The 19,982-nt window shown below is 49.6% G+C and overlaps 4 protein-coding genes and 1 non-coding gene across 5 annotated transcripts; 3 read left to right on the plus strand and 2 right to left on the minus strand.

Moving 5' to 3' along the window:
- Positions 1-3,278: 3,278 nt before the first annotated feature.
- On the minus strand, positions 3,279-3,356 carry DFJ58DRAFT_t26. The gene has a single exon. It is a non-coding gene; the product is annotated as a tRNA-Arg (tRNA).
- DFJ58DRAFT_759806 (cyclophilin-like domain-containing protein) lies at positions 3,341-5,451 on the plus strand. The gene is made up of 6 exons (XM_041388372.1): positions 3,341-3,580; positions 3,632-4,024; positions 4,081-4,469; positions 4,519-4,574; positions 4,627-4,989; positions 5,042-5,451. The coding sequence occupies exons 1-5, from the start codon at positions 3,448-3,450 to the stop codon at positions 4,958-4,960; spliced, it is 1,305 nt and encodes a 434-aa protein (XP_041250032.1). The 5' UTR covers positions 3,341-3,447; the 3' UTR covers positions 4,961-4,989; positions 5,042-5,451.
- DFJ58DRAFT_368694 (uncharacterized protein) lies at positions 5,021-6,158 on the plus strand. Its single transcript, XM_041380074.1, has one exon. It carries the CDS (start codon positions 5,162-5,164, stop codon positions 5,990-5,992), a length of 831 nt encoding a protein of 276 aa, XP_041250033.1. The 5' UTR covers positions 5,021-5,161; the 3' UTR covers positions 5,993-6,158.
- A 507-nt stretch (positions 6,159-6,665) lies between these two features.
- Positions 6,666-8,947, plus strand: DFJ58DRAFT_759812 (Aldehyde/histidinol dehydrogenase). The gene is made up of 11 exons (XM_041388373.1): positions 6,666-6,764; positions 6,821-6,928; positions 6,987-7,265; positions 7,318-7,403; positions 7,451-7,536; positions 7,591-7,959; positions 8,013-8,154; positions 8,210-8,292; positions 8,342-8,442; positions 8,492-8,574; positions 8,627-8,947. Exons 1-11 carry the CDS (start codon positions 6,708-6,710, stop codon positions 8,874-8,876), a joined length of 1,644 nt encoding a protein of 547 aa, XP_041250034.1. The 5' UTR covers positions 6,666-6,707; the 3' UTR covers positions 8,877-8,947.
- Positions 8,948-14,596: 5,649 nt separating this feature from the next.
- DFJ58DRAFT_910451 (uncharacterized protein) lies at positions 14,597-16,171 on the minus strand (the record flags this gene model as incomplete). Its single annotated transcript, XM_041395185.1, has 9 exons — positions 14,597-14,655; positions 14,768-14,852; positions 14,906-15,007; positions 15,055-15,138; positions 15,199-15,267; positions 15,343-15,407; positions 15,686-15,761; positions 15,926-16,081; positions 16,112-16,171. The coding sequence occupies 9 exons, from the start codon at positions 16,169-16,171 to the stop codon at positions 14,597-14,599; spliced, it is 756 nt and encodes a 251-aa protein (XP_041250035.1).
- Between the last annotated feature and the right edge of the window lie 3,811 nt (positions 16,172-19,982).

Consider the following 19,982-nt stretch of genomic DNA (forward strand, 5'->3'; position numbering starts at 1 on the left):
CCCCGTTTCTAGCCGTGCCTTTCGTCAGTCATTGACCAATGGTTCAGCCCGGGTGAATCCATTTAAGCAGCCTTTGCCGCAGGCTCCAACTGGTCGACGTGTTGCCTCTTCAAATACCCATACTCCACCATTAATTCCTGGTGTGGCAGAGGGTCCATCTCGTCCGGGGTTCCGTGCATTCTCAAAATGGGAGAAGCAAGATCTTGAGGCTGAGGCGATGGCGAAGATGCGTGCACGGATGCTGGAGCAGAAGAAAGGAGAGACCCCGCAATCAAAGGCATTTGAGCTTCCGGCCAGTGCCACGGCGCCTGAGCTAGGCCCTAAAGCTCCGGCTGTGCCCATTATTACATTCACCCCGCCACCTCCTACTGCATCCACGTCTGGCGGTACCGAGACAAAGCCGACACCATCATTATTTTCATTTAGTAATACCTCAACGAGCATGGACGCCTCAAAGTCCACTGCTCCTGCTGAGTCTCCCACACCAGCAAGTGTTATGCCTGCGACCTCAGCTCCAGCTGCCAATAAACCCAGTTTATTCCTTACCTCCTCTACTCCACAAATATCCCCTGCAGTGCCGGTATCTTCATTTACTCCGCCCACGACACAACCTCCTACCACCGCCACCACCGCACCTACCACATCATCTGCATCCTCTATACCCAATTTTTTCGCCAAGCCAGCCGCACCATCGACGCCTGCACCTGCAGCAACCGGAGTTCCTTCATTTTCTTTTGGTCCCACGCCTACACAGCCGCTGTTCGCTGCATCTGCTTCCGCATCTACCAATCCCTTTTCTGCGCCTGTGGCATCAAACACGGAAATCAGCAAACCGGCACCATTCCCCTTCGCAAAACCCAGTGTGCTACCTTCCTCGGCGCCAACATCTACATCGGCACAAGCTAACCCACCGTCGGTATTTGGGGCAACCTCAAACATTGCTAACCCACCGTCGATATTTGGAACATCTTCAAGCAACGCTGCGACTTCTGCTCCATCCGCACCTGCCCCGCTGAAGTTTGACTTTGGCAAGAAGCCTGCTAGCGCGATCCCCAAGCCTGCTGCCACATCTCCCCCTACCGCAACTGCTGCCGACGTCGCAAAACAGACTAATCCTTTATTCACGTTCTCGGCGGCTACTCCCCAATCCAGTCCCATGGGATCGAGTTCACCGCAGAAGTTCCCGTTCGGTCAGCCTACATCGGCATCAGTATTTGGTTCTGGTGGCAATGCCACTGCTGCATCAAAACCTGCTGAGACCTCGGATGCGCATAAGCCCAAAGGAGCAGAAACTGAGACGCCCAAATTTTCATTTGGTCCGCTCTCTGGTGGTTCAGCATCCGGCTTCACAGGTGCTTCATCGGCACCCAAGTCAACGCCGAGTTTTGGAGCACCGTCGGGGACATCACCCTTTGCTACAGCTCCTTCGTCGGGCGGTGATGCGAAGAAGACGGACGCGCCATTATCAATCTTTGGAGCCGCAAATGCTACCAAAGAAGATGGAAGCAAGGCTGGCGCTTCTGCAGCTGCAGTCTTCGGTGGTTCCGGCTTTGGTACAAATGCAAATGGCGTCTCGAGTAATATCTTTGAGAAGTCCAGTGCTCCGCAGCCCAGCGGTGACGCAAGCACGTCCACATCAACTCCCAAGAGTGCATTTGGCAATGCCGCGTCGAGCAATACATTCTCTACAACTCCTGCTGTATTTGGCAGTGCCCAAGCAGGCGCTTTCGCATTTGGCAATGGGTCAACCAAGCCCGCAGATAGCGCGAAGCCGTCACCATTTGCTCCTCCATCAAACAATACCACTTCTTCTATCTTTTCGTTTGGAAAGAAGGAAGACACTGCAGCGCCTTCTTCGTCCGGCGCCAATGCTTCCACTGCGCCTGCATCATCGACGCCCGCGTTTGCATTCGGATCTTCTGTGTTCAGTCAACCTTCGACGGGTACTTCAAATGGGCCAACGCAACAGCAATCAGTTTTTGGAAAACCGTCGGCACCTACGCCTAGTGCATTTGGTTTCGGTAGTGGGACCAGTGGCACTGGAACTGGAACTGGAACTGGAACTGGAAGCAGCACATTCGTTTTCGGAGGTCAACCTGGAGGCCAAAACCAACAGCAATGATGCATTTCCACGTTTTTGTATATACTCCAGTGGGACTGCATACGTGACCTTGTACAGCACATACCTCTTTCTGTATTGCGTTCGTCCCCGGTACTTCATACAAGTATTGCATATCTCATCGCATGTCACTGTTTGTTTTTGTACCATCACGATTAATGTGTTCGGGGCATTCAGCGCTGTCTGATTGGAGGCTCCTGCACCCTGATACCTCTGCTTCAATACCCACTTCCACCAGCATCGTATTTCATACAGTCATCCTAATTAAACGACCCAAGTATCGTTGGTCTTTGCACTGTGCTCATATGAGATGTAGTGAACACCGGTATGCAAGGTCGTATGTACCCATGAGAGGGGGTCGTCCAATGATCAAGGTGACATTCGAAGATTGAGGGCGTGGGATCACGATGACGATATGAACGCGACAAAAGCGCGCCGTTGAGCGTTGTCGTGGTCCTGGCCAGGCACATGGTGAGGTTCTGGACTGCGACAGTTCGCAAAATGCAAATAGTGCGGGCCTAGAGAGGCGGGGCCAAGCGGGCATGAATCATGATCACCGACGATGATCAGCTGACCGTCACTGGCTCGGGAGTCGGCGCACCAGGCACAGCTTAGCGCCATCAACGAGTACTTTCGTTATCGGTAGGGTGTAACGTTCCAGAGCAAGCCAAACTTCAATTTCCTGTCTCGTCGAATGAGTAGACTCTTGAGCAGCAGAGGTACGAATACGAGTCTTACAGACGCGTAGTACGTCGACGTTTCGAGACTGAAGTCCCGCAGATTTACCGTGATGCGGTAGATTCAAGAAGATCTGGGAGACTAATCTGATGTACCATTTTCGAATAGTGTGACCATCATGATCTGCAATGGTAAAACGTGTGCAATGCTTCCGATACACGCGAGGCACTTTCCACCAGGCAAACGGACTGATTTCATTGGAGATTACAAAGCGGCGAAAAAATGAATGAGTACTAGTGAGCCCGGCCGGTGACAGTGGTCAGTACTTGAGCCAATTGGTTTGGGCGCAGTTGCATGCTGTCAGGTGAATTAGTACACCATGGCCATTGTAAAAGGATAGGAACTATACTGACCAAGTAAATATCGAATGCACGTCTTCTTACCCAAATTATAATCATGTGAGTGTGTTGGTAAAAAAACATGACCACCGCAGGGGTCGAACCTGCAATCTCCTGATCACGTATCGTAGTCAGACGCGATGCCATTTCGCCAGGCGGCCGTTGAAACAAAAGAATGTGCATGTGCTATATACCGAAGACGTGACAAGATTGCCCATACCACCAACAAGTTAAAACTACCGGACCTCCACCATGTCCGTCCTGTTCGAAACTTCTCTAGGCGACCTCGTCATCGACCTTGAGGTGGAGCAGTGTCCGAAAACATGCGAGAACTTCTTGAAACTGTGTAAGGTGTACTATTATAATTTGAATGCATTCTTCAATGGTGCGTAATCCTCCCTTCATTGGTACCTTTGCCTTAAATAACAGTATGCAGTTTCCAAAGATTTCCTAGCCCAGGCTGGTGACCCCACTGCCACAGGAACGGGTGGAGAATCAATATGGTCCTACATTGCCTCGCAAGAGAAGAAGGATGCCACAGTTCCCAGGTATTTCGCCCCAGAAATCGTGCCAAAGTTGAAGCATACCCACAAAGGTACTGTGTCCATGGCTGTAGCACCTTCTGTGAACGGCGAGAAAGGTGGTTGTGGCAGCCAATTCTTCATCACACTTGCAGACAACATAGACTATCTCGACGGGAAACATGCAGTTTTTGGTCACGTCGTACTCTCGGAAGGGGCGGAAACGCTGGACAAGCTGAATGATGTTTTCACGGATCAAGATGGGAGACCATTCAAGGATGTGCGAATAAGACACGTCGTTATTCTCGGTGCGTTAGCACCTAGGTGGACCCTGACGTTTTCACGTGCTGATCGATATTCACAGATGACCCGTTCCCTGATCCGCCCAACCTAGTCCAACCTCCGTCATCTCCTACTCGGGCCCCAGATAATTCTACTAGGATTGCGGAAGATGAAGACCCGCTTGCCACTCTTCCAGACGAGGAAGAGGAGCGTGTACGCCGCGAAAAGGCCGCAGCAGCCTCTGCCCTAACGCTTGAAATGGTTGGCGACTTGCCTTTTGCCAACGTCCGGCCGCCAGAAAATGTCCTTTTTGTGTGCAAACTTAACCCTGTCACACGAGACGAAGACTTGGAACTTATCTTCTCGAGATTCGGCACCATTATGAGTTGCCAAGTCATTAGGGACAAGAAAACGGGCGACTCGTTACAATACGCTTTCATAGAATTTGATAAACGAGATGACGCGGAACAGGTTCGTGGTGCACATCTGCATAATGAAACATGACTCAAGGACCTGCCAGGCCTATTTTAAGATGCAAAATGTTTTAGTAGATGATAGACGTATTTGGGTAGATTTGTACGTGCGAAACTACTTCAATAATTTGTCTTGTCTTACCTCATCTACGCAGCTCGCAGTCCGTGGCACGGCTCAATACTTCCTGGTCTAACAACCCCAAAGTGGGATTGCATAGCAAAGAAAGGGGTGGGTTTGGCGGTCGTGAAGACTTGGAAGAAACTCGACGATACCGGGCGGCTGGAAGAAGCGATGGCAGAGATGGTTATGGAATGGTGTTCGAAGTCCCAGATGACACAGGAACATCGCGTAGGAGCAGACATGATCGAGATAGGAAAGACCCTCGAGATCGGCGCCGACGCTCTGCATCCCCAGTGCCACGCAACAGATCTAGAGAACGGCGCCACAGCAGAGATAGACATTCTCGGGATCATAGGACACGCCGCTAGTGACGGATCTGAAACTGAACACCGTGCTTGTATGTTTCTATCCATTGTACTTTGTGTACCAAAATGATTTGCCCCTATGAGGCACCCCACTAGTCTGAATTGTAATTTCCACCATTGCTGTGCCGCCGGCTAGTATATAAACCTGCATTCGCTCAATGAGGCCTTGAGGACTGGAACTCTCTGTCTCTCTTTCTGACCTCCATGATGACACACTCACACAATGACTTCTACGCTCCCGGCTCTGATATGCTTCTGCTCTCGAGCGACGATGTCAAATTCTGCGTCCACCGTTGCATACTAGCGGCCGCCTCTCCATTCTTTGAACATATGTTTGCATTGCCCCAGCCCCCTGACGATCCAAAAAACGAGGAACGTCGTCCCATGATCCCCGTGTCGGAGCCTAGCTCAATCGTGCACACACTTCTGTGTTTCGTTTACCCCATACCTCATCCCACCATTTCATCACTCGACGAACTCAGCACTATTCTCGGAGTCGCAGTCAAATACGATTTCCTTGGCGTCGTCTTCTCTCTTCGCAAGCAGCTTATCTCCCCCGCATATTTGAGAGATGATCCAGTGCGAGTATTCGCAATCGCGAGTCGTTACGACTTTGAGGATGAAGCTCAGGTTGCGTCCCGACACACGCTCTCCACCAACATCCTTGACTGTCCATTGTCGGATGACTTCCGCTTCATCACAGCCCACTCTTACCATCGCCTCCTCGTCTTGCACAAGAAACGGTCGAAGGACGCCCAAGCGCTCCTGAAGATTCCAGAAGACGTGAAGTGCCTACAGTGCTCAGGGCCTTATTATGGAGCGTTTGTACCGCCAAAGTGGTGGAAAGAGTTTGAAAGAATGGCAAGAGCGGAACTGGAAACACGGGCAACCACAGACATTATCTTCAGCATGCCATTCTTTGCACGGGCCGCCGATGCGTCAGGATGCGCGCGATGTGCGAGTAGCATTCTGGACTCGCATCAATTTTTGTCAGATCTCAAACGACAGATCGACGAACTTCCTGCTACTATATGATTATTTCTTCTTCACGACTATCACGACTATCACGACACAATCATTGTCACATAATCTAGGACTTTTCAGGGACGTTCTTTACATGCGCCATTCTGCGTTAATATCCTTAAAACTTTACTCCCGCGACATTGACTCGCCACTACTCTTTCTTAAACCAATTTATGTTACAATCCCATATTGTCACTACAGTATACATTGGAACGATATACTCTTAGATCTAACCTTGCCAGGTGCCATATGTACTTGGTTGAACTTGTATGCATTATGATAGCTGTATCACGTAGTAGTATTGAACTATGTGTAGGCTACGTAGGTGATCAATATTAAGTTGATCAAGTTGATCTCTGATACAACGGTGCCTGACTGTAATATCGTACGGCGTCAAGTTCAAGCACTGGTTAAGCGAGTATGTAAGTACTCGAGGCGAGGCTTTGGGGAAATGCCGTAATCACCTTGTGGCAATCGTTCACACGTAGTAAAGCTCAAGTCAACTAGGGGGAGGACCGTCTGGGGAGGATCGTAGCTAGAGGAGTCGTATGAAGGATGATGCATATGGAGAAAAAAGGAACTAAGTAGAAATAAATGTGAAACATTATTCAGAGATACCCGAGCTGATGAGTAACCAAGGTAAGCGTGACACTGATCTGCTTGGACTAAAATTAAAGTCCTGGGCAGCTCTCCCGGATCTCTCTATCTCAACGACTTTGTCTTCAACATGTCTACACCACAGCTGGCCACATTCAAGGTACCTGCAGTCGAAAATGAACCTATGGTGAGTCTATGTAAACTTCACGAGTCACTCCTTCTAATACTGAATCATATCGGCAGCGAAGCTATGCTGTGGGATCAGCAGAGCGTAGGGGTCTCGAGGCTGCGCTTGCTCAGATGCAACAGGAACTTCCATTTGAGGTTCCCTGTATCGTGAATGGCTTACCGGTCTGTACAGCATGCCACCAGCCAATTCATTGATGACTTAGTTTTCCGCGGATCTTAGATTAGAACTGGTAAACTTGCAAAGCAGCCCATACCCTCCGATCACGCCCGTCATCTCTGCGCATACCACGAGGCAGATGAATCGACCGTAGCCAGTGCGATTGATGGTGCCCTTGCTGCCAAAGCTGAGTGGGAGGCCATGCCTTGGAACGATCGTGCCGCCATCTTTTTGCGTGCTGCAGAGCTTGTTAGCGGCAAGTACCGTTACAAATTGATGGCAGCTACTATGCTTGGTCAAGGAAAGAACGCTTGGCAGGCCGAGATTGATGCTGCTGCCGAGGTGTGTAGGATGGAATTATCTTGGTGGCAGTTGATTGACTGAACTTTCGTAGCTGTCGGACTTCTTCCGTTTCGGCGTCAAATATGTTGAGGAGCTCTACGCACAGCAGCCTCCTAAGAACTCAGCAGGAGCATGGAAGTAAGTCCAGTATCCTTTCTATGAAGCTACTTCTGACGATTGCTTAGCCGCATCGAGTATCGTGCGCTGGAAGGATTTGTTCTCGCAGTTTCGCCATTCAACTTCACAGCAATTGGTGGCAACCTTCCAGGTGGTACGAGCGACTATTCTATCACAAGTCTTATCTTCTGAATGAGTCTTTTCTTAGTTCCCGCGATCGTCGGTAACACAGTCGTATGGAAACCTTCACCGGCGGCCACGTATTCCAATTACTTGATCTACCAGATTCTCGCGGAGGCCGGTGTTCCAGCTGGCGTCATCCAGTTTGTTCCCGGGCCACCTGCAGAGGTCGTCGCACAGGCCATATCCCACCCCAGCTTTGCAGCACTCCACTTCACGGGTAGCACCTTTATATTCAAGAAGCTATGGAAAGACATTGCCGCAAACCTAGACAAGTACAAAGGGTATCCGAGAATCGTCGGCGAGACAGGAGGGAAGAACTTCCATGTCATCCACAAGTCAGCAGAAGTCCGAAATGCAGTTTTGCAGACCATTCGAGGCGGTTTTGAGTATCAAGGTGCGCATATCGTGTGTATGAGTGACACGCAAGATTGATAGGCTTGTGTGCAGGACAAAAATGTTCTGCATTGTCACGGCTATATGTTTCCTCTTCGCTTTGGTCATCTGGACTCAAAGATATGCTCCTGTCCGAGATTGCGAAGATCACGGTTGGGCCACCATCAGACTTCGGTAACTTCATGGGACCCGTGATGTGCGTTCTATTTCTATGCATTGCGCTGCGTACTGGTCACTGAACAATATCACAGAGGTCGTCCGGCCTACGACAAAATAATAGGCTTTATCCAGAAAGCCAAGGATGCGGGAGGGGAGGTTCTTATTGGAGGCACCGGTAAGGCGGATAGTATGACCCACCTGCGACTTTTCCGATGATCCTACAGGTGATGACTCGAAGGGCTACTTCATACAGCCAACCATCATTCTAACTAAAGATCCTGAATCAATCACGATGAAAGAAGAAATCTTTGGTCCTGTTATCACCGTAATGGTCATGTTTAGAAATGTGGCCAGATGTACTAACAACTTTTCAGGTCTATGTGTACGACGACGCGAATTATGAAAAGACTTTGGAACTGATCGACAACACCTCGCCTTATGCACTGACCGGCTCTATGTAAGTCGCAAGGTTTTTGAAGATATGCGTCGACTGACAACTTCCTTTCCAGCTTTGCCGCAGACCGCAAAGCTCTCCTGACTGCCACAAACAAGCTACGCAACGCTGCCGGCAACGTCTATTACAACGAGAAATGCACTGGCGCGGTCGTGGGTCAACAACCCTTTGGAGGAGCACGAGCAAGCGGGACCAACGACAAAGCTGGGAGTATTAGCATCTTCTACCGGTTCATTTCGGCGAGAAGCATGAAGGAGAACTTCGTGGGCCTGGAAGACTTCCAATACCCGTCGAACTTGATTTGAGATAGTTCTTATCGGAGTAACCACACTAGGAATCGACGTTGTACCAATCAAAGAATCATGTTAACTTGTCACTTGCGTTTGATGAGAAACATTGTTGAGGACGAATTTTAAAGCATCTTGAGGGGCAAGGAGGAGCACTAGAACAGCCAACTATCGCCATCCCGCCTCATCGTGCTGTGGTTACTCTACGCATATATAATAAGTTTGTGGTGCGTGTCAGATTCTGGGAACGTTCATGCACTGATCGGACTTATTAGACTCTAGGATGACGCCGTCCGATAATGTTGCGCAGGAGTCCTGGTCGATCTACACCGTGACGTTCACGACACCTGCTGTCAGTAATAATCCTGTTAGACTTGAGTCAGAAGTGAGGACGAGTTAATCAGTACGTGCGATACTGAATCACTGTGAGACTTCATTACAGGATGATGCTTCACATGAATGAATGCTAGTTCTAGCACGAGATTGCCCTCTCCGAGTCAGCGCCGATGATCATTCAGGCTCAAGGGGTTTTCATCATCGACTGGCACGACAGTGTGTAAAGGCGCAATTATCAATTATGTCTGTGATGGAATGGTCTGATTCATAGCCCTCGGTATGCGCTCGGACGAACTAGCGGTGGTATTGGGAGTCAGACGCAGGCTGGTTTTCGGCGGGTCATTTCACTTGAACAACTTCAAGCTCATAGATCTAGAATTGACATGGAGTAAAACTGTATACGCTAGCGACGGACTAGCTCAGTAATGTGAAGACAATACTAACATTATGAAGTATCTAGCGAGGGACTAGCTAGTAGTAGACTAATGTGAAGACAATACTGAGGTGTTCGGATGTTGCGAGAGGGTCTAAGTATGTACCGTAAATGATTAGCTGAGGTAACTCGGAGGATCTTCGTGCGGAGGTGTCATATAGTGAAGAAGTCAATAAGTCGTTGTGACGCGTGGTGTCGATGGTGAATATCAAGATTATGAGATAGCGTACGCGTACGAGAATGGAAAGGGAGCATCCAAAAAACTGTGGTCGCCACCCGTACACTTAGGATTGCTACAAATGGATCATCAACAAGTAGGGCTAGAAGTATTGATTGAGCAACTGTGAGGGACAGTTAGGGCTAAGAACTCACGCATTTCGGCAATTCGACCAGTGTTCTCCATGAGCCATGCGACTGAGATCAATCTCTTGCCCACTGGGTATCATGAAGACATTCCAAGGAGAATTAAATGATCGTTCTCGGGAAGCTGGTGGTACCCAGAAAAGTAGCCGACGATCGGGTCCTACCATCCATCCATCTTCAAGCAAGACAGGGGTTGAATTAAGACCATGATGAGAGGTGCTATCGAGTAGCTCAGCAGGATTTTGCAGCGCATATGCTAAGCTTGATGCGAAGCAAATGGCGCGATTGTTCCAAGCGTTGGTTGGCGTGGCAGTCTCCTGTTTGCAAGGTGTGGCGGGACGTCTATCCGAAGAGAATGCAGAGGAGTGGATCTCAGTGCGCTGCTGGAATTGCTGCGTTGTCGCTGCATCCCACAACCGGATAGTGGAATCTGGAGAACTAGACACGATGCGAGTGCCATCGGGGGAAAACGAGACTGACCAAACGTCACTAGTGTGCCCTCGGAAGGGCTCGCCCAGTGGCAGCCCCGTCGCTGCATCCCACAGCCGGACAGTGGAATCTCGAGAACCAGACACGATGCGAGTGCCATCGGGGGAGAACGAGACTGACGAAACCTCTCTAGTGTGCCCTCGGAAGGGCTCACCCAATGGCAGCCCCGTCGCTGCATCCCACAGCCGGACAGTAGAATCTACCGAACCAGACACGATGCGAGTGCCATCAGGGGAGAACGAGACTGACAAAACCTCACTAGTGTGCCCTCGGAAGGGCTCACCCAGTGGCAGCCCAGTCGCTGCATCCCACAGCCGGACAGTGGAATCCCAAGAACCAGACACGATGCGAGTGCCATCGGGGGAGAAAGAGATTGACCGAACCTCACTAGTGTGCCCTCGGAAGGGCTCACCCAATGGCTCCCCTGTCACTGCATCCCACAGTCGGACAGTGGAATCCTCCGAACCAGACACGATGCGAGTGCCATCGGGGGAGAACGAGACTGACGAAACCGAATCAGTGTGCCCTCGGAAGGGCTCACCCAATGGCAGCCCCGTTGCTGGATCCCACAGCCGGACAGTGGAATCCCAAGAACCAGACACAATGCGAGTGCCATCGGGGGAGAACGAGACTGACGAAACCTCTCTAGTGTGCCCTCGGAAGGGCTCACCCAATGGCAGCCCTGTCGCTGCATCCCACAGCCGGATAGTGGAATCCCAAGAACCAGACACGATGCGAGTGCCATCGGGGGAGAGCGAGACTGACAAAACCAAACCAGTGTGCCCTCGGAAGGGCTCACCCAATGGCTCCCCCGTCACTGTATCCCACAACCGGACAGTGGAATCCAAAGAACCAGACACGATGCGAGTGCCATCGGGGGAGAACGAGACTGACGAAACCGAACTAGCGTGCCCTCGGAAGGGCTCACTCAATGGCAGTCCCGTTGCTGCATCCCACAGCCGGACAGTGGAATCCTCTGAACCAGACACAATGCGAGTGCCATCGGGGGAGAACGAGACTGACCAGACTTCACTAGTGTGCCCTCGGAAGGGCTCACCCAATGGCAGCCCCGTCGCTGGATCCCACAGCCGGACAGTGGAATCATATGAACCAGACACGATGCGAGTGCCATCGAGGGAGAACGAGACTGACCGAACCGAACTAGTGTGCCCTCGGAAGGCTCACCCAATGGAAGCCCTGTCGCTGCATCCCACAGCCGGACAGTGGAATCCCGAGAACCAGACACGATGCGAGTGCCATCGGGGGAGAATGAGACTGAAAAAACCAAATTAGTGTGCCCTTGGAAGGGCTCACCCAATGGCTCCCCCGTCGCTGCATCCCACAGGCGGATAGTGGAATCCTGTGAACCAGACACGATGCGAGTGCTATCGGGCGAAAACGAGACTGACCAAACTGGAAGAGTGTGCCCTCGGAAGGGCTCACCCAATGGCAGCCCCGTCGCTGGATCCCACAGGCGGATAGTGGAATCCTCTGAACCAGACACGATGCGAGTGCCATCGGGGGAGAACGAGACTGACAAAACCAAACCAGTGTGCCCTCGGAAGGGCTCACCTAATGGCAGCCCTGTCGCTGCATCCCACAGCCGGACAGTGGAATCGGTTGAACCAGTCACGATGCGAGTGCCATCGGGGGAGAACGAGACTGACAAAACCAAACCAGTGTGCCCACTGATCACGGTCTGAATAGCCGTCCAGTTCACAAGACGTCCATGTATCAGACGAAGAGTGTTCGGAAACCTTGCAGTAAACTTTGTGGCTATCGTGGACTTGATGGGCGAAAATGGCAGTGCTGATACATACAGATGCGGCGTGCTGTGCAAAATCATCCCACCAAAGACTTGGACGAATCTCTGCACATTCATTGCAGCGGACAAGAGATCTTGATAGCCAATTTGGCCCTGTGTTCGCGCGTAAGCACTTTGGCTGACGCTACTAGCTGACTCTGTTCTCACCTTCAGCCACTGGGAAATGAGTGGAAGCACAGCAACTGCAACGTTCAGTGCATTGAGAAGGCCGAGTGATTCAATCCAGAAGAGCAGCCGCTCGTGTTCGAAGAGTGACCCTATTTCCTTTGCGAGCTCCGTGTCGAAGTCCGTTGCTCGTACGTGCGCAGCCCAAAATCGACAGGAATAAGATAGATGCGAGGGAATGCATGTTGCGACTCGATCTGGCAGCCCGGGGTCTTTGCTATTGGGGAGGTACGAAGACTTCATACTACACATATTGAAGCGAAGGTCGTGTTCCATCACACGAAGTGACGCAAAAGCAAGATTGCGTTGCGCGATCGATATCTCCACGAAAAAGTCTCCGCTGGATGATTTGTTCGTCAGGAATTCGCGGAAGGACGCGTGAAGGGGTCGGATGGGGCTGGATGAGTTGGTGGTGCCGCTTAACAGCGATCCCATATCTGCTAACACGTCTTGCACTTCGTAATGCTCCCCTTGGTCCGGAAAACGGCGCCGCATGGCATTCAGGGCATCTAAAGGGAGGGGTTCGGCTGAGCCAAGTATTTGTCCCATCACGGAATGAAACTTTGCTAGCGCTCGTTGATAACCGGCCTCTGTGGTGTGTCTGTCCTTTCGCATGTTTTCTCCTAAAATGAAGCTATATATGCCATACAACAAGTTCTCCCGCTCTCCATGATTGTGGGACACCACATCATTGAAGCGATCGATTGCGCGTGAGCCAGGACCGATGTCTTGGATGTATTTGCATGCAAGACGCGCCCACTCGAAGAGTCCATCAGCTTTGTCAGCGAGGACTGCGAAATTTTTGTCCCCAAGGCCAGACGCCTTTTTCAGTTCGTGTGACACAAATGTATGGATGTCTCTCTTCGAGACTTCTTCTGAAATGTTGTCCATGGATAACCGTTGGATGTGTGGAGCATCCCGAAATTCAGAATCGATATCATGAAGGGGGCGAGAGGTGACGAGAATCCGAAAGTTGGATGGGAGTTCGGTGATTTTGGGAAGACCTTCGACATCTAGTGTGCCGGCAAGTATGCGGAGAAGGTTGCGCCGTGTCTCCCTTCCGCCGCTCTCATCCAGTGCTTCAATGACGATTAAGACAGGCTCCGGGCCCATGCTCGACTCAGACAACTTCCTTAGCGGTTCCATAAACAGCTTGCGCCACTGCTGAATGATATCTATCGTGTTCTTGAGCGCATTTGCATGTTCGACTGCATGTGCCAATGTTCGTCTCATCTCCGGATCACGGTCAGCGAGGTCGCGAGCGATAGTGGAGAAGACTTTTTCATGGCGCTTGTCGGCTTTAAGGTCTCGGTCGAAGCAGAAACATGAACCAAGCCCTCCCAAGTCGTTGAACCAGTTGGCGATTGTGTGAGCGATGGCTGATTTCCCCGTGCCTGCAGGGCCAGATAGCCACAGCACACGCTGAGCAGCATCTCCACTGATCCATTCAGTGATCTGGGAGAGAATGTCCGTGCGCGTCCCTGGTAGGCATTGTTTCGTGGTATCTAGTCCTGCGCCTGCCGCGTAAGGCATACCGCTGAGATCTAGTTTGTCGCCCAGTTCGTCACCTGAAGGGGTATGAGCGGATGTAGCGTCAGAAGCAAGTCCGAATCCTTACTCGTACACCGGACAAGGTCGGCTACGTCCCGAATAGCTTGGTCCCGAAATTGTTGCATAAGGTCGTCCAAAGCGTTGTTGTATCGTGTAATCAGATCATCCGTCTCCGAAACAACATTTTTCCCGAGTCTCTTCCCTGTGATAATGATATAAGATTGACAATGTGCAGAGTGCAATAGCTTAATGACTTACAAAAATTCTTCTTCTCTGAGTAGTCCCTGATGAAACCTGCGCACTCTAGAGTCTGCTGGGCAATCCGTCCAGCGATACTGCGCTTGGATGAAATCTGGCCAAGAGTGTCCTTTTGCGACATGAAGTCGTAAATCTGTTCTAGTTTCTTGAGAAGAGATTGTACCGATTGGTCCCGTTCCGTTTGAGCGAGAATAATCTGCATAGAGTCAACAGCTGCTGAACAGGAGGGCAAAAGTACACGTACTTTGGATGCAGTAGACAGCACACCCAGCACCACCTTTGCGTAAGGATGTACCTATGGAACTTAATTAGCTCGCTTCAAACATAGGAGAGTAGCCCATACATTCGCAAGATCCCCGATGACAGTATCAAAAATTCTGAGTGGTTGAAGATATGTGGTCTGGAAAATGTCTGCGGCATCGAGATCCTTTGGGCCATCCTTGGCTGCGGATGCCACAGCAGTGCCACGTTTCCCGAGTGGTCTCATACTTTCCATACCCTCACGCGCATCTCGAAGTCCGGCATCAACCGATTGGGGATCTGGAATTTCCACGCCAGACGAAGCAGCGTGAACCTGTGCGACCACCAAATTTTAAAGATGAAAAACAAATCGTTTGGCGTAAATACCTTCGAAGTAGGTTCTCCGGATGCTTCTTGGTTCACACAACCACTGAGATTCTCAGGTGTGGCGAGCTTGTCAGCATCGGAAGGATGCAGACGCGACGCATCCTTAATGGACCTCAGATAAGTTCAAGATTATAGTAATGACCAACTACCTCAATATTCTGATTCGACGAAGCATCTTCATGGTCGGCGTTCTGGACAGTAGGGGTTTGGTGGCGGGAACGCTTGAAGCGTTTCTGTACAATATGTATTAGCTATATTCTAGCACCCTCAGCAGAAGTTCAAGGTCGACGTACATAAACTTTTTTAGTGAAATTCTTCTTAAATTTCCGCAGGGCCTGACGAAATCCGCTACGGGGCTGGCTCTGGGTGAAGGATGTGTCAGAGGTAGCGATGATGTTGTTAGCGCTCGTCGACAGTGATACCATAAGAGCACGTACCGAGCTCTCGCCAGCAGTTGCTTCTCTGGATTCAGAGTGCTCTGGAGGAGATATCTGCCTGGGGTCTTCGCTCATTGCAAACAGTCAAAGATTTGTATCAGCCTGAGGGAAATGGATGGAAGAACTAGGACCGGGGGAGAGTACTCGGTAGAACCAAAATTTAATAACAAGCACCCGAATATCCTTGACCACAAGCCTCAAGGCAGCGCTAATCATGAATCATGTTCAAGTTAAATTATGATTGGGCATTCAAGCAAGAACATGTGTCGTGCAAGGGCTAGCGAAACTTGAACATCATGCAACACGCTTGATTCATCAAGTTAGTTGGTTATGAAATACATACTTATGTCACTATATGGGCCAGGCCTCAGCTGAACTTGTACGCGGGAGTGATAAGCTTCGGCTAAAGTGTAATTCCGCTGTTCTCACGGTCAAACAGGCTGAGCTTCGCCATGGCACACCTAAAGCCCATCATTACATTCACCCCAAGTGTGATACGCCTTCGGCCTCAGCTCCAACTGCCGATAAACCTTTATCCCTGCAGCGCCGGTGTCTTCATTTGGCCTGCCCCCACCACACTTACCATATCATCCGCACCCTCTACACCCAACCTTTTTGCCAAGCCAGCCGTATCAACGACACCTGCAGCAACCGCAGTCCCTTCATTTTCCTTTGGTCCCACGCCTGTAAAGCCGCTGCTCTGCTTCTCCATCCACCAATCCCTTAAGCTTCTCTGCACCTGCGGCATCAAGCACGGAAACCAGCGAACCGGCACCATTCCCCTTCGCAACACCCAGTGTACTACCTTCCTCGGCGCCAACATCCACATCGGCACAACCTAACCCACAGTCGATATTTAGGGCACTTTCAAGCAACGCCGCCCCTACCTCTACTCTATCCGCACCTGTCTCGCTGAAGTTTGACTTTGGAAAGAAACCTGCTAGCACAGTCCCCAAGCCTGCTGCTACATTACAACTGCTGTCGACACCGCAAAAGATACTCGTCTTTATTCACGTTCTCGGCGGTTACTCCCCAATCTAGTCCCATTGGATCGAGTTCACCGCAGAAGTTCTTGTTCGGTCAGCTTACGTCGGCATCAGTGTTTGGATTTGGTAGCAATGCCATCAAAATCTGCTGAGACCTTGGAGGCGCCCAAGGTCAAAGGAGCAGAGACTGAGACGCCCAAATTTTCGTGTGGTCCGCTCTCTGGTAGTTCAGCATCCGGCTTTGCAGGTACCCAAGTCAACGCCGAGCTTTAGAGCACCATCCGGGACATCAGCATTTTATTGAACACCAAAATCATGGCAGGACCAGGATTTGAACCTAGGCCTTCCCAACTCCGGGGGGATGTCACGAATTCCAAATACGAACCATTATTCTTTCTTGAACACTCGTAAGACACCCGTTAAGCGCCCATCACAAGCGCCCGTCGTTAGCGCTCAGTCAGCGTCTGTACCTATGACGTTCACAAACCCTAACCCGAACTCATCCTTTACATATCCAAACTTCTCTATTCCATTAGCGCCCACTACCTTTATCTCCGACATTCCCGATTTCGACTTCCTTTCACAAGCGATTAGGTCACGTGACTCTAGAATCCCCGAGAACCCTTGCACAGCTGTTACACGTTTCATGACATCATAGTGTAGTTATATTTAGATCATCGTACGATTTCCTTTCCTATTTAATGATTGGCTAGTTAGTTCATTCTCAGATTCAGTCTCAGTTTCAATGTATGTATATAGGTAGCTCGTTGTAGTCAGTAGTTCTTTAGTTCAAACCTCTTTTGTATTAGCTCACTGCTAGCAATCCTAAGACGTCCCTGCTCATTATCTCTTCTTGTTTGATAACCTTCGTTTGAGTCCTAGTCTCCGCCCCTGCGTTAATTCGTTAAAAGGGTTGTGACATTAGGTTTGAACTATAGGGGACTCCGACTCCACGCATTACCGCTTGCACACCTTTATCCTTTGAAACTTTATCCAGCCAAGTCAGGCTCGATAAACGTTCAAACGATCCGTTACTCTTCATCAACGTTTCACGTGTTCTTTAATCCTTGACTGCTATACTCATAGGGTCAACGGTTAAACAACAAAACCATTCTATATTGCCCGGTCTAAACAACCGCGACCCTTGATTTCATCATTCTCCCCTTTGCTCGCTTGAGCGCATTCATACCTATCCTTTCGTAGTTAGTAGTCCTATACCAGGCCCTGCCTTACATTGCAGCCGCCAGTATACGGAGGTGTTCACGACATTAGGCGTGTCACTGCAACTTTGAGTGCTGGCCCAAGACCCTGCCTGCTCAACGTTACTATAACTTTCCCTTTTACCTATCACCTTTCTTTCGTACGATACGTAGGCTACTCTACCCAAGTTTAGAAGAGTTGTCTAGCGATAAGTCCTACGCACAGATCCTACCGAGGATTTAGAAACGCATCTAGTCGAGAACTGACGCTTGTAAGCTTCGGCTGGAAGAGCGGTCGTGTCCTTCTAGTGTGTTCCCTTGGGAAGTGTTGGCAAAGGCACCTAGTTTCTCTCACTTGGCGAGTATAGTTGTTACGTACACATCTTTGTAGTTAGTATCTAGGGAAGAGTCAGTTGGGTTTTACCAGGACCCTTTGACCCTGAAGTACGAGGTAGATCCGATCAGATATCGGGGACCGCTTCAGTTTTCCATTTACGTATTACCTTTCTCACCTTCCGTTTTCACCATCATTCCTTTTCGGATGAGCCGTTACGACTAGCTCATCATTCATCATTCCTTTTCGGGTAGACCGTTACGACTAGTCTACCACCAGTCATTTGTGAATCGGGTTCCAGAATACAGCTGGCACAATGACAAGAAAAACGTATTCCTTACGAGAGTTCAATGCAATGGGAGAAGCGCTCAACGGAGAAGCCCTTTGTATGTTACCGTTGCGGAAAACCAAATCACATTGCGAGAAATTGCAGAACTCCGTCTCCACAGAGAGAGACAACAGTACGACCTCATAACATTCCCGCGAAAGAAGACACCCTTCCAAGTTGGTTCATAGAATCCCTAACTCACGGAGAAGTTAGAGGAGAGGCACCTAAGTGGTTCAAGGATTTGGCCGCTTCACCACAAGGCAAAGAATTTTTGGCAAAAGAAAAGGCCGAAAGAAATCAACCGCCGAAATGGTTTAGAGATTGGGTAGCCACTAGGAAAGAAGAGATCCTAGAAGAACCAGTAGAAGAAGACGTGTCTGGAAGCAGATATTCGATCTTATCAAACTTTGCGGATGTAGAAGAAATATACCTAAGATCAAAATCAGAACATTTCTACATTCCAATAACGTTGAAAGGAAAGAAGAAGACTGCGGACGTTAGAGCCCTTGTAGACTGTGGGGCATCTACTTTATTTATCAATAGGAAGTTTGTGTTGGACAATGACGTTCGGTGTCGTAAATTATTAAAACCTATTCCGGTTAAGAACATAGATGGTTCTTTAAATGCCGCTGGATCGATGACTCATTTCGCCGAACTAGGTCTAAAGATCGGTGACCATGTAGAAGACAAAGCAGCCTTCATGGTTACAGACTTGGGAAGCGATGATGTTATTATCGGCATCGACTGGCTAAGATATCATAATCCAGAAATAGACTGGAATGCAGGACAGTTTTCATTATCTAGGTGTCCGCTTAAATGTATTACGAAAAAGGAGCAAAGACAAAAAAATAGAGAAAATAGAAAAGCACAAAAACAGGCAGATGTGGTTCCAGATCTGATTCCCACAGAAGAGGATGACGATGAGGACATGGACACGAGGAAGGCGACCTGTGAAGAGGTGGAAGACGAGGATAGTCCTGAAAGATGGATTAGATATAAAGCCTCGGTTGCCACGGAGCAGAAGGTAGCAGAAGAAGCTACGAAAAAGAAGAAGTCTGTTGAAGAGATGGTTCCAGACTGGCTTCATGATTACCTGGGAGTGTTCTCAGAAGAAGAGTCCAAACGATTCCCTGAAAGGAAGAAATGGGATCATGCTGTGGATCTTAAAGATGACAATGATCTTCCTCCGAACGCGAAACCGTACCCCTTGTCACCAAAGGAAATGGACACGTTGAAAGATTGGTTAAAAGCCGAGACTGCACTAGGACGTATTAGAGATTCACAATCTCCAGTTGCAGCACCTTTCTTCTTTGTGGCCAAAAAGGATGGCAAACTAAGACCTGTTATGGACTATAGAAGGCTTAACTGAGAAGACGGTTAAAAATGCGTATCCGCTACCGAGATCTCAAGACCTGATTGATGCCCTTACTGGTGCCTACGATGTACTCCAAGATGGATGTACGATGGGGGTACAATAATATTCGGATGAAAGAAGGAGATGAATGGAAGGCAGCTTTCAAAACGCCTTTTGGTCACCACGAACCAACCGTAATGTATTTTGGGTTGACGAACTCTCCAGCAACCTTCCAGACCATGATGAATGAGATATTCAGAGATTTAATAGACGGCAAAACAGTGGTCGTTTATATCGATGACATCTTGGTCTTTACGAATGGAAGTAGAGAGCAACACCAGAAAGTCGTGCGAGAAGTACTCAAACGATTAAAAGAGAACGACCTGTTCTTGAAGCCTGAGAAATGTAGCTTCGAGCAGTCTAAAGTCGAGTTTCTTGG

Source organism: Suillus subalutaceus (genome assembly GCF_016647625.1).
Source record: "Suillus subalutaceus strain FC151 chromosome Unknown DFJ58scaffold_5, whole genome shotgun sequence".
Lineage (NCBI taxonomy): Eukaryota > Fungi > Basidiomycota > Agaricomycetes > Boletales > Suillaceae > Suillus > Suillus subalutaceus.